Source organism: Chinchilla lanigera, unplaced genomic scaffold (genome assembly GCF_000276665.1).
Source record: "Chinchilla lanigera isolate Chin_1 unplaced genomic scaffold, ChiLan1.0 scaffold00015, whole genome shotgun sequence".
Taxonomy (NCBI): domain Eukaryota; kingdom Metazoa; phylum Chordata; class Mammalia; order Rodentia; family Chinchillidae; genus Chinchilla; species Chinchilla lanigera.
The window spans coordinates 11,372,095-11,384,490 of record NW_004955416.1 but is presented as its reverse complement, the minus strand read 5'-3'; the positions used below and the strand labels follow the sequence as shown (position 1 = coordinate 11,384,490).

General features: G+C 45.0%; 1 protein-coding gene across 8 annotated transcripts in view; it reads right to left on the bottom strand.

The window, feature by feature from the left end:
• The window catches only part of Arnt2 (aryl-hydrocarbon receptor nuclear translocator 2), a 149,500-nt gene that overhangs the window by 44,875 nt on the left and 92,229 nt on the right, over positions 1-12,396 (bottom strand). For all 8 annotated transcript variants that reach the window (XM_013512638.1, XM_013512642.1, XM_005381432.2 and 5 more), the window contains 2 exons: positions 9,664-9,729; positions 9,252-9,337 (listed from right to left, as the gene is read on the bottom strand). In XM_013512638.1, the coding sequence (XP_013368092.1) occupies positions 9,252-9,337; positions 9,664-9,729 (152 nt within the window). The remainder of the gene's footprint in view (positions 1-9,251; positions 9,338-9,663; positions 9,730-12,396) is intronic.

Sequence of the window (12,396 nt, the reverse complement as noted above, 5' to 3'; positions counted from 1 at the left end):
AGAACCTGTGATGGAGATCTCTCCAGGCAGCTGCACAAGGGCCATAGGAAAATGTCTCACACTGGCAGTGCTGCACAGGTGGTTCCTGCTCGGCCTCCTTGAAGGAAGTCATTTAGGGCAGGGCGTCATCCTGGTGCCTAGAAAGGGACTGAAATAACCGAGGGAGCCTTGTGTCCATAAACCAGGGGAGAGCAACAAAAGCGTGAAGACAACTGGTGTCTGACTAATTACAGTTAACAGTCATGAACTTTATTTCAAGTGATAGATCTGTTTCCCGAAAGATACAGGTGATAGGTATCAGTGGATAGGTGATATAAAATAATAATGACCAAATATCTAAGATCTAAATTGTGGATTGAAAGCCCCAGATCATCCTCACACTCATCGGCAGGGGTGCGAGGAGGCGTCGGGCCAAGGCATGAGCACACTGACTGGACTCAGCCCTCCCGGGTTGAAATCCCAGCTCCCCACCCACCAGCTGCGGTCCTTGCCCAGTGCCACCCCGCTGTGGCCTACTTTATCCCGGTCATCTCACTTCCCCCGCTCTCACAGATTCTCCTCACCCCTCCCCATCTGCACAGCTATGCCCCGATTAGGCCTCACGGTCTTCCCAGGACGATGGCACAAGCTGACCCCATTTGTCCTCAAGCCTATTCCTGCCCCTCCTCCTCCTTCAATCCAACTTGCAGTGGACCCATAAAAACCTTCAGTGACTATGAGTGACTCTGCAGAAAGCAGAAAGGGCCCCGGCTCCCAGGATCTGACATTTCCACCATGTGTTGGTCCTTCCACTCACCACAGGGAATGAAACACCCAGCATCTCTTCCACCTGGAGAAAGCAGGTGTTAATGTGAGGACGCCATGAAGGTCTGGTTTTGCAACCAGCCCTGCTACTCGCTAGCTCAGCATGCAGGCTGTCTGCCTCCAACTCTGCCCCCTGGTGTCCCATGTGTAGAGGACGTAACGCTAGTGACTGCACCGTCAGGGCTGCTATGAAAGGGAGACAGCAGAATGCATGTCAATAGGCACCCAGAGGGCACACATGCGAACACCATCCTGATGCTGACCTCTCCGTCCTTGCCCACATTACTCCCCACACCTGCAGTGCATTTTCCCCCAGCACATCTGCACTTCTTCAGGCTGATGTTTCAGCTCAGAATTACTCTCACTGTCTGCCATGCTTCCAGGACATGGGATAGAGCACGTGTCATGGCCCTGTCCTGTGGCTCTGCACTGACCAGAGGTCAGCCTGTCCCCTCTCTGTCCTGTGAGCTCCTTCAGAAAAGACAACAGTCAGCCTCAGCTGAGAACCCTTCCAAAGTACCTGGCCTGTGCAGGGAACCAGGGACCATTCACAGAAGGAAGCAGGAGAGTGACTTTGCCTGCCCTGGTGACCAGTACGTGCCACCTCTCAAGCCAGGGCCATGTTCCAATGTCTGCAGAGGTGCTGAGCAGGAGCCCGGATGTCTGCCTGCAGCGTGGGCAGGGCAAGACAGCGGTGGTGGGGGCAGGCACTGGAGAGAGCAGGGTCTAGCCTTCACCTCATCCCTCAGTGGCCTCAGCACAGACAAGCAGCTCTGGGACATTTTCAAGTGGTGGAAAAACAAACGCAGTGCTCAACAAACAAACTGCAAAGAAGCACAGGGCTGTTGGGGATGAGCTCATGGCAGGACTGAGCTGTGGGGTGAAGGGAGTGCTGGCTTGACCACAGCAGGCTCCAGCCAGGACACCAAGTGACCTCAGGCCTTTGGCATGCTGTGGCCCAGGCTTACTGAAAGTCCAACAGCCAAGAGAGGAAAAGTATCCATTTCGCCATTAGGAAAGCATAACCGGTGCCAACAGCAGCTCTTTCCAGACCTGGAGTGTCCTGGGGGAGGTTGCTAGCCCAAGGCCAAGTGCCCTTCCCCTGGGGTCAGACCTTGGCTCCCCTGGGCAGCCACACTTCCCATTAGCCAGACATTTTCCACGGACATTTGGCTGATGAAGCCAGGAGATCTGCAATGACTACTGGGAAAGGAGGCCCCTACCTTGGGATGACTTTGGCTCAAAGCCAAATTTCAATCTGTGAAAGGCGTGGTGCCGGGCAACGAGGATGAGGTGGAGGCCGTCCACACTCTGAGAACTGCAAAGCGTGTCCTTTGGGCTCTGATTACATCCCACAGCCTGGAGAACCATCCTTGTGATGGGTGATCTCTGATAAACTCAACACCTGCAGGAGTGTACAAGGGAACCCCCTATCTTGGGCACAATCCCTTTTCTTTTAATCAGACCCCCACACATTTTAAGTAAAACCTATGCAGTGTAACATGCTGTAAGGGTAACTGGGAAGGCTACTGTATAGCAGAAAAGTGTTCTGGAAGACATCAGACTTCACCGTGACATTTGCATTTAACAGAGTCTGCAGGCGGGAAAGTGAAAGGACCCCAGGGCACAGCTGCCCTGCTTGCCTGAGCGCAAGGCTGCAAGTGGGCTGCTGAGGAATCTATGCATAGAGCTCTTGTTTGCACTTCAAAGCCCACCTCTGCTGCTCATCTTCACAGATTTTCAAAGTCAGCTTTAGATATTGCCAGCAGCTCTGGATGGTTGCCATAGATCTTCACGCTTCCTAACCAGGACTCTTCGTACTACCCGGGCACAGTTTATAATGAAAGGACTTGAGCTAGTCAGTAAGAAGGGGCAGCACAAGGCATTATTCATTACTGAATTGCCTCTGCTCCGATGCTCCAGTTCCATGACCTTGTAATAGGGTAAGACGTCGTGACTTCATCTCAGCCACCTCATCTGGGTCAGATGACGGTCTCTACCCATCTTAACAGATTTCCGGGAAAGGACTTTATAAACTCTTTGGGAGTTTACAGCAAGAAATTCTTTTACATACCCATTTGTCTAGGTTGACTATTTCTTTCATCTGGGCAAGAGCCCCTCTCTTGGTCATCTGGTCCTCATGAACAGACACCATGTGTCAGGTCTGAGGTCCACTCAAGAAGATGGACACACCACACCCTGGGTCTTGAGAGATCTCAACAGGGAGCACAGAGGGGTTATACGTGCCGAGAATGTAATGAGCAGTCACAGAACACAGCGCCAACAGTTAAACAGCCTGCAGGTGAGCCATCATCCTCATGCAGGAGGACAGCTTAGTTTCCACCTTCACACAAATGCGACCAACTAAATACTAAAACAAACCAAAACAAATTTAGGGGCTGGGGATTTAGCTCAGCGGCACAGCGCCTGCCTGGCAAGCGCAAGGTCATGAATTCGATTTCTGGTACCGGAAAAAATCCAAAAAAAAAAAAAACCCAAAACAAATTCAAAACACAAAACAAAACCCCCAAAGATGCAACTTTTAAATTCAGTGTCAACTACTCAATCCGACTGCCTGGAGTGCTTCTTTGGAGAACTCAGATTTATTTCTCAAAAATATTATTTTCTCTGACTATTAAAGTCAAAAATCAGAAATGAGTAGGAAAGAAAAAAATTCAGCAATTGGCAGTAATTAATATTCTACGTATAGGTTTCCAATGCATAGATTTATTCATCTGTAATCTAAAAATAAAATTAGTGTAGTGACATGAAAGTTTCTTGGGCTACAGGTGTAGCTCGGTGGTACAATGCTTGCCTAGTATGTGGGAGGAGCCTCGGTTTAGTACCCAATATGGCAAAAAAACAAAAACAACAAAACTTCTTTATATACTTTACTTTGTTCTTACATGTCATTTGGAGGCATACCTGCTTAATGGTTGTCTGGTATTCTATCATATAGATATTCCATGTTATTGTAAACCAATTTTCTATCATTAAAATGTAGATTAACCTGAGGGTTTTACAGTCATAAACAATGCTTATACACAAACACATACAGATTTTTGGTTAATTCTTTAGAATAAATTTCTAGACGTACAATGTTTGTATCTTAAGGAATGTATACAGCATTTGAAGGCATTTAATACATATTGCAAAATTATTCTACAGAAGATGTGTACTAATTTATATTCTAACTAGCAGCACATAAAAGTGCTCATTTTTCTGAACCTTACCAACATTTGTGTATTTTGTCTATTTTTTTTTTTTTTTTTTTGACATTTTAGGTAAGAGGAGATGGTAGCAAACTGTTTTAATTTTCTGTTCAACAATGAGACTGAATTTCCCTCATATGCTCAGTGTGTCTATACAGACCTTTTTAACATCTAATCTTACCCTTTACTCAGGTTCTTCCATTGAGTTAAAACCTGCCTTCTGGCAACTTTCCCCTGTTAGTTCAAATTGTGCCTCGTGGAACTATCCTGAGATTACTTTCTGCTTCACACGACACCCCCTCAAATATTTGAGGGCAGAAATCATGTCTCACTTTCTCTAAGTTAAACACCCCCAGCTTCTTCAAACATTTCTCCTGTGGCAAAGTTTCAAGGCCATCACTGAAGATTTAATGCATGGCCTGTCCTTCTGTCCCTGCAGACATCAACACTGGCTGTCACTCTACCCATGCAACCCAGGAGAGCTTCCTGCCTGCCCCTAGGGCCTCAGCCTCCTCTCCCCCATCCTCATCCACATGGACACGAAGAGTGAATTTTACCATGATCGTAGCATTTCTTGTGTGAGGTCATAGGCTTGGAGCCCAAATGAAGTGGAGAAAGAGATGACTTTGAGGCTGAAACAGGAAGAGGAGTATGTCTGGTATAATGAGAATGGTTCATTCAAATGAAGAAAGCTTTCATAAGAATGAAGTAGTCACCTTGATATGGGTCCTGAAAGGCAGAACTTGGCAGCACTAGAAGGAGCAGCTTTAGGACCCAACATTAGGATGAGCTTCCTTCCAAGAGTCAGGCAGACTACGCAACCACATTCCTCATAGTCACCTGTGCACACCCCCGTCTCCCCATCCCTCTAAAGGATCCCTGTGTCCTGCAGTCCTCAGAGCCTTGCTCAACAACTACCACAGGGCAGGCCATCCTGTGTGCTTGGATAACCAAGCTACCATTGGAATCCGCCCTTCAAGATCCCACATCCTTCTGCTGTTATTTTCCTCTCGCCAAAGAACCTCCTCTGAAGACAAATCTGTTTTCCCGAGTACTTCAAAACCTGACAGGTTCCCTGGACCCCCCACTGCAGCATCCATGCCACCTATGAGGAACCCAGAGCATTACTGAATCCCACCCAGTTACCACAGCAGTGTTTAAGAACTCTTCACACTTCTAGGGCCTCCCCATCAGTTCTAGAGCATAGTCAAGATTGCTTTTGGATAGACAGAATTGAAGTCCAGTCTTTGAACCGTGGAGGCATTGATACCTTTTGAGTCCCTGTGCTCGAGTCCAGCAAAGGCCTTTCGCAAACAGCACCCAGGCACTTCTGTGCTTTCTGGTTGGCATGGTCTGAATATGGTTCCGGAAGTTCATGTGTTGGAAACTTAAATCTCCAAACTCATGTGCTAACGGTATTGAGAGGCAGGACCTTTGGAAGGTAATTATATTTTGAGGAAGTTGTGAGGGTGACACTATGATAGGATCAGTGGCTCTATAAGAAAAAGAAAGGGAACCCGAGCTTCTGCTTTCTCATCATGTGATGTATTATGAAACAGTCCCTTGGCCTGGGATTTTCCAGCCTCCAGAATTCTGAGAAATAAATTTATTTTCTTTAAAAAGTATTTGGTCTGTGGTATTTTGTTATAGCAACATAAAATAGTTTAAGTTAAAAAATATTTAAATGTGTATGTGTATTTATCAAACTGATACATATGAATATATGTATGGGAATATATATATATAAAGATATATTTTTATGTATACATAAAAAATTATGGACTTCGGAGAATTTTGGATTTCAGATTTTTTGAATTGGAGGGGTTCCTATTACTTATTCTATAGGGCCATTGTTGTTGTTAAATGAGCTAACATAGCTAAAGCATTTATAATCATGTTTGGCCCACAGAAAGCATTCAGGAAGTGTTCCTTTTACTGTTATTATGATGTGTATTTAACAACTGCTTACTGCATTTGTGGATATAGAAAAATCATCCTTTAAAATTTTAAACAGTACCTAGAAATTATTTTATTTCTGAACCAGTCATGCTATTGAGGAAAGGGCTGGCACACAGGTTAGAGGTACAGTCTCCTAGAGGACAAGGAGGCCACACTCTTGCTGGTAAGGCAAGGCAACATCAAATACCTCAGCACAACAGCATGTACACAACAGGTTCCTGTGCTGGCCAGGGAGCGGTCCTGGTAATTTGTCCCCATATCAGAAGCCAAATTCACCACTATCAAAAGGAAATGCTAGAAATCAAAACCACTGGCAGAAATGAAGAACAAGAGTAAGTAAAGACTGAACCCAGTCAAGGAAGGGACCAAAGAGCTTGAAGATGTATCATTCTGGAAGTCTCCACACCAAAATATAAAGGGGAAAACCCCAGAAAAGAATAGCCAAAAACTGTGGTATAATTTAAAAAGGTGTAATATGTATAAAATGTATGTGTAACTGAAACATTCAGAGAAGGTAGCTAGAATGGGGAAGAAGAACTGTTTGGAGAAGTACGGTCTAATAATTTCCTAAAATTAATGGCAGAGATCAAATCAAAGATTCAAGAAGTTTAGAGAACAACAGGCAGACTTAAAAAGAATTCTATACTTAGACATATTATATACAAATTGCAGAAAACCAAACAAACAGAAAATCCCAGAAGCCAGAAAAAACACCTCATAATTCCTACAGAAGAATGTAGATGAAAATTATATAGACTGTTCATCTGAAACAAACAGGGACACAGTAAAATATTTAAAATTTTGACAAAATGTTAACTGCCAACATAATATTCTGTATCCAGTGACGTTACCTTTTAAAAGCAAAGAATAAACAAAAATGCCACAAAAACAGAAACAGCAAATTCATAGCCAGTAGAGTTGCCCTGCAAAAGATAGTAAACTAATTTCTTCAGGAAGAAGGAATGATAGAGATCAGCAACTCAACTCTACATAAAGAAAAAAAGGAGAACATCAAAGAAGAAACAAATGAAGGTAAAATAAAATATTTCATATTTGATATTCTTAATCATTTGATACATGTCTGTTTAGGATAATAATAGTAACAGTGGATTGGGCAATGACAATATGTGGATAAGTGAAATCAGTGTATGTGATATCATATGGAATGGGAAGGGGCAAGAAGAAATGCTTTGTTATAAGGTACCTGTGCTACTCATGAAGTATATATAATTATTATATTATTATTATTATTATTATTATTATTATTATTATTATTATTATTATTATTATTATTTGAGCATGGATTTATATTAGCTGTAAATGTATTGGAAACTTTGGACAAGAAATAAAAAATATTTTAAAGAAATACAATTGATATGTTAAGACAGAAAAGAAAAAATCATATAGAATATTTAATGAAAACAGGTACAGGCAGAAAAAGAGAAAGAAACAAAGAACATGAGCAATTAATACAAAACATGGTAGTTATTAACCAAACTATATAATCATGTTAAATGTGAATGGTTGAAATATACCAATTAAAAGACACTGACAGAGTGGATGAAAAAATTAGATCCAATTCCTATGTTGTTTATGAAAAACCCACTTGAAATATAAAGGCAGGTCAACGCTAATTTTTTAAAAATCTGTAGAAGTTATATTAATTTTAGCCAAAGTAGAATTCAGGTGAGAAAAGGTATCAGGGGTAAAGAGAGACATTATATGAAGGAGGCAATTCTCCAAGAAGACATTACAATCCCTAAGACACACCAAACACAGAATATCTAAATATGTGAGGCCAAAACCAATAGAACTGCAAGGAGAAACAGGCTAATACACTAATATAGCAGAAGGCTTCCATACCACTCTTTGAGTAACTGATATACTAAACAGCCAAAACATCAACATGGACATAGTCACCCCTAACAGTACTATTAATCAATGCACTACAACTGACATGTACAGAATACTCCATCCAACAAGAGCAGAATGCACAGCGATCTCACACTGACATAGATCATTCACTGAGATATACCATGTTCTGGGCTGGAGAGTGCACACAAATGTGTTGACGCTGTATATATCTTCCTGTCCAAAAATAAGTTCATTGGGCTGGGGGTAGAGCTCAGGGGGAAAGCAAGTGCTTAGTATACACAAGTCCCTGGATTTGATCCCCAGCAAAAAACTTTTTGAGATATAATTCACATGCCATAAAATTCAACACTTTAAAGTGTACACCATAGTGTACAATTTAGCATATTTACAGAGTTGTGCAACTGTCACCACTGTATAATTTTACAACACTTTTATTACTCTCCCCAAATCCATAGTACTCATTATCTGTCATTTCTTTCTTCCCTCCCTGCAGCACCTGAAAACCACAAACCTACCTTCTGTCTTGATGGATTTGCCTGTTCCAAGCTTTCCTGTAAATGAGGTCACATAATACACAGACTTTTGTGCCTGGTTACTTTCACTTTGCAAGATGTTTTCAAAAGTCATCAGTGTCATATCATGTAGCAGTACTTTGTTTTTTATATGGCTCAATAAACTTCCACCCTATGAGCAAATCACATTTTATTTAACCCCTGCATTCTTTGGTGCACATTCTAGTTGTTTCCACTTTTTGACCACTAGGAATAAAGCTGCTACTAACATTTGTACACAAATTCCCTTGTAACACAGGAATTTCAATTATTCAATTGTTTTAGTGGGTTGATACCTAGGCGTGAAATTGTTTGTTGAGTAGTATTGCTACTTTGAACAACTGCAGACTTTTTCCCAGTGGTTGCACCACTTCACATTCCCACGAACAATACACAAGGGTTCCAAATGTCCCCTTCCCCCACCAACACTTGTTATTGCCTGTTATTTTAGGCATTCTAGTAAGAGGTACTGCATCATGGTTTTGATTTGCATTTCTCTGATGACCTGGCTACATCTATTACTCCAAATTGTCCCTCTGACTTTCTAGAGGGTTTTGTGAACCTTGAAATGGGTTGTTAAGGTTCCAATCACCTCTGTAGCATTAGCTCATTTTGGAAACCCTTGTTTCAGGTAGCAGAACTTTTTCTAATGACAAAGATCATTGTGTTCTAACTACAAAGGAAAATAAGGATATTTCCTGGCCTCTTCTTCTATGAGTACTGTCTTAGCAAGATACCATGATTAGACATAATCATGATTAGACATAAACAGACATTAGACATTAGACAATACCATGATTAGACATAAGCAGCATCCATTCCCTGGAAAGACATGTGCAGCTCTGCTTACCTGCAGGTGGCCAGGCCTTGATGTATCCTGTGCAGTGGACCACGGCATATTGGGCTTCACCTTCTTTCACAGGGCCAAGGCCATTCCTGCAGAAAGGACACTGTGATGCTGTTTGCATCCCATGATGTGAGCCAAGGATGTCAATGACTCCTTTGGCACCTAAGCCACTGAGATCCCTTGTTTGCCTCTGTGACTTTGAATCCTGACTTCCCACCACCCCATTCTCACTGTCCTGTGTGGTCTGAAAGTCTCAAGTGAGTTCCCCGAAAACCCCAGCCCACTGCCACCCTGTAGGCGGCCTCCTGGTCCTTCTCCACACTGGGCGCACTTCAGGTTAGGCTGCTCCTCTGAGTAGGGAGTCTGAGCTATGAACCACACAGTCCCAAAACACACATCAGAAAGGGATGCTGACCTGAACCTTTTCCTCATGGTGGTTATTCTGTTTAGAGGAAGGTGGTCCAGAGGAGCATTTCCACACCTAGAAGTTGACACAGGTATTAGAATGGGTGAGGATCAGGTAAGCTTATAAAGCACACTGCACTGCTGCAGATGGGTCTTAACTGGTGCTTACTCATTTATCCATGGCCAATTTATTTTTCAAGGGCAGACACAGGCTCTCACACCTGTGAGGAATTTCGATGTGTGCCCATTTGTAAAGCACACAGATGTTTTCAGGCTCAACTCAGAGCCGGAGACCTACTGAGTGACTAGGACAAGCCTAATGTTGCTCAGACCTGCAGATCATTTCTGCAGACCTGGGTGACTCTCAGGAAACAGGGTGATGACAGAGGGAGTCTCCTTAGGCCTGGGCAGACACCAACTCGAGACAGATGCTGCCAGCCGAGGCACAGCTGCACCTTCACAGGCATTAGCATCCCAGCTGCAGGGATGCTCCCTCTCCACAAGTTCTGGCCCTAGGAATACTGGACAAGTGGGTGCTGCTTCTGGCCAAGAGGAGCATGGGACAGGGAACAAACAGGTACTAAGCCAGTCTTTCTGGGGGCCCCTTTCTGGGAGCCAGGGGATGTGAGGCTCACCCTGCCAAGTCTGGCTGGGATTTTCCTGCCTCCCTTCTTCATAATGCTCCCAGCATCCCAGGCCAACGAGCAAGGCCCTCACCATGGCCATGTTGGAACGGCAGTGTGGTGTTGCCTGCTTGTCCCGTGCACTTCTATTTCCAACCGCATGGCAAGCAAAATACTGGATGTCTTCATTTCCAACCAGCAAAGATTGGAGTCTAATTATTCGGAGACCTTGGTCAGCTGCCAGCACTGGTGAGGTTTCCACAGCAGGATGAGACTGTGACATCGCTGCCTGGGGGCACCCGTGTGGCCCTCTGCCCTTTTCTGGCAGGCAGCGCCTGTGTCTGGCTAAAATGAAGCTGTTTTATTTGGAGAAGGGTGTGCTTTCAACTGTCAGCAGCACTGCCCACCTCCCCGTCAATCCAGGCAGGGTGGGCCTGGCACTTCTGAGAGCGGATTGGAGCACATTCCCCAGAGCACTGCAGGCCTCTACCAGGTGAATGGGAGGCAGGCTGCCTGCAGGATTCCATCCTGAGTTAAACAGACACATTGATGCCACCCCAGTGCTGCCTGGTGAGCTGAGGCAGGTGCTGAAGGGGACTACATCCAAGCCCTCTGCAGAGGAGCAGACCGGAGGAAGGGACAGCTCTCCTTGGACCCTGGAGGGCTATTTCTCATGGCAGGGAGCCAGAATCCTCTGCAGGTCCCAGGGCCCAGCCTCTGGCAGCACTCTGTCCGCCCTTAACACAGGCAACATTGGGGAGCTGAGGTGGATTAGTCAGCCTGTATCTAAGCAGGTTTTGTTTAAAACGTGTACTTGTTTAGAAGATTACTGTGAAATGGGGGAATATGTACTCCTTCTACAGCACCTATTGTGCTTCATAGAAACAAACAGACGCTCAAGTGGCAAGTCATGGTTCCAGCAGCAAACGACGGGGTAGGTGACATCAGAGAGCGTCTCCACTGTGCAGGGCCCAGGCACACAGCGTCCCAGGGCTGGCAGCTCAGCAGGGCAGAGGAGCAGAGCAGGCTGACATTGGGTTAGACGAGAGCCACACAAAGCCTTGCAGCATGGACAGGCAGGTGCTCCAGGAGGGCCGGGAGTCCATGCCAGCCCACCCAGGCTCCCAGGGGGCTCCTGAGGAGATGACAAGGTCAATCTGCAGCACAGCCCCTGTTGCTCCTCCCTCTGAGATCCAGTGATGGATCCTCAGTCCTTACACTGAGCAGCAGCACTGGGCAGTCGATGGGCTCCTCCTTTCTAGCCTTTCTTATCTGCTTTCAGAACCCCTCCACCACCTAGCTGCTCCCCAGTCTCGTCTGCAGCTCAGCTCTTGGGTATCCAGTCTACATTCAATTCACAAGTGACCTTGTGCTCATCCCATGGCGGTGCCCTCAGGTACCATCGCCCAGGCCCTGGGACCTCCTTGGGTTGCAGAATTACCGTCCAACTGTCGGCTCATCTTCTCCATTTCACTGTCTGATACACACATCTATCTCAACAGGCTGAAAATTGTCTCCACCCCAGATCTGCTCCCCCAGTCCTCCTTCCTGACTCAGTAACTGACAACTCCATTTTTCCAACCAAGTAGGCAAACCTGCCGGACTTGTCTCTGACTCCTTCGCTTTCTCACGGCCTTCCTGCAGGCTGGTGCCATTTCTGAAATACATTCAAAGTCTGAACTCTTCCTGTACTGCATTACTACAACAGCCTCCTCACTTCCTCCCTGCTCCACACAAAGTCAGAGCAATTTTCAAACTGTTGTTCAGAACAGGTAACCCTTACAGTCAAACCCCAACGGCCTCCATCTCGTCAGTCATGGCTGACATCTAGGTCAACATGACCTACCATCTACAGCCTCTTGACTTTGTCTCCTCCTACTCTTACGCAGCACCTGCTTCAGAGGCAGTAATCTCTTCATTGTCCCTTGAACACGGCAAGGACATTCCCATCTCAGGACCTTGGGCCGCTATTGCCCTACCTAATGTTCTCTTTGACAGACTGATCCCATCTCATTCACTCATTTTCTTCAGGTCTCCACTCAAATGTCCCCTGATCACTCTACAGAAAAGATACCTGGGCAATGTCTACTACTCCATCTCTCTTTTTTTTTTTTTTTTTT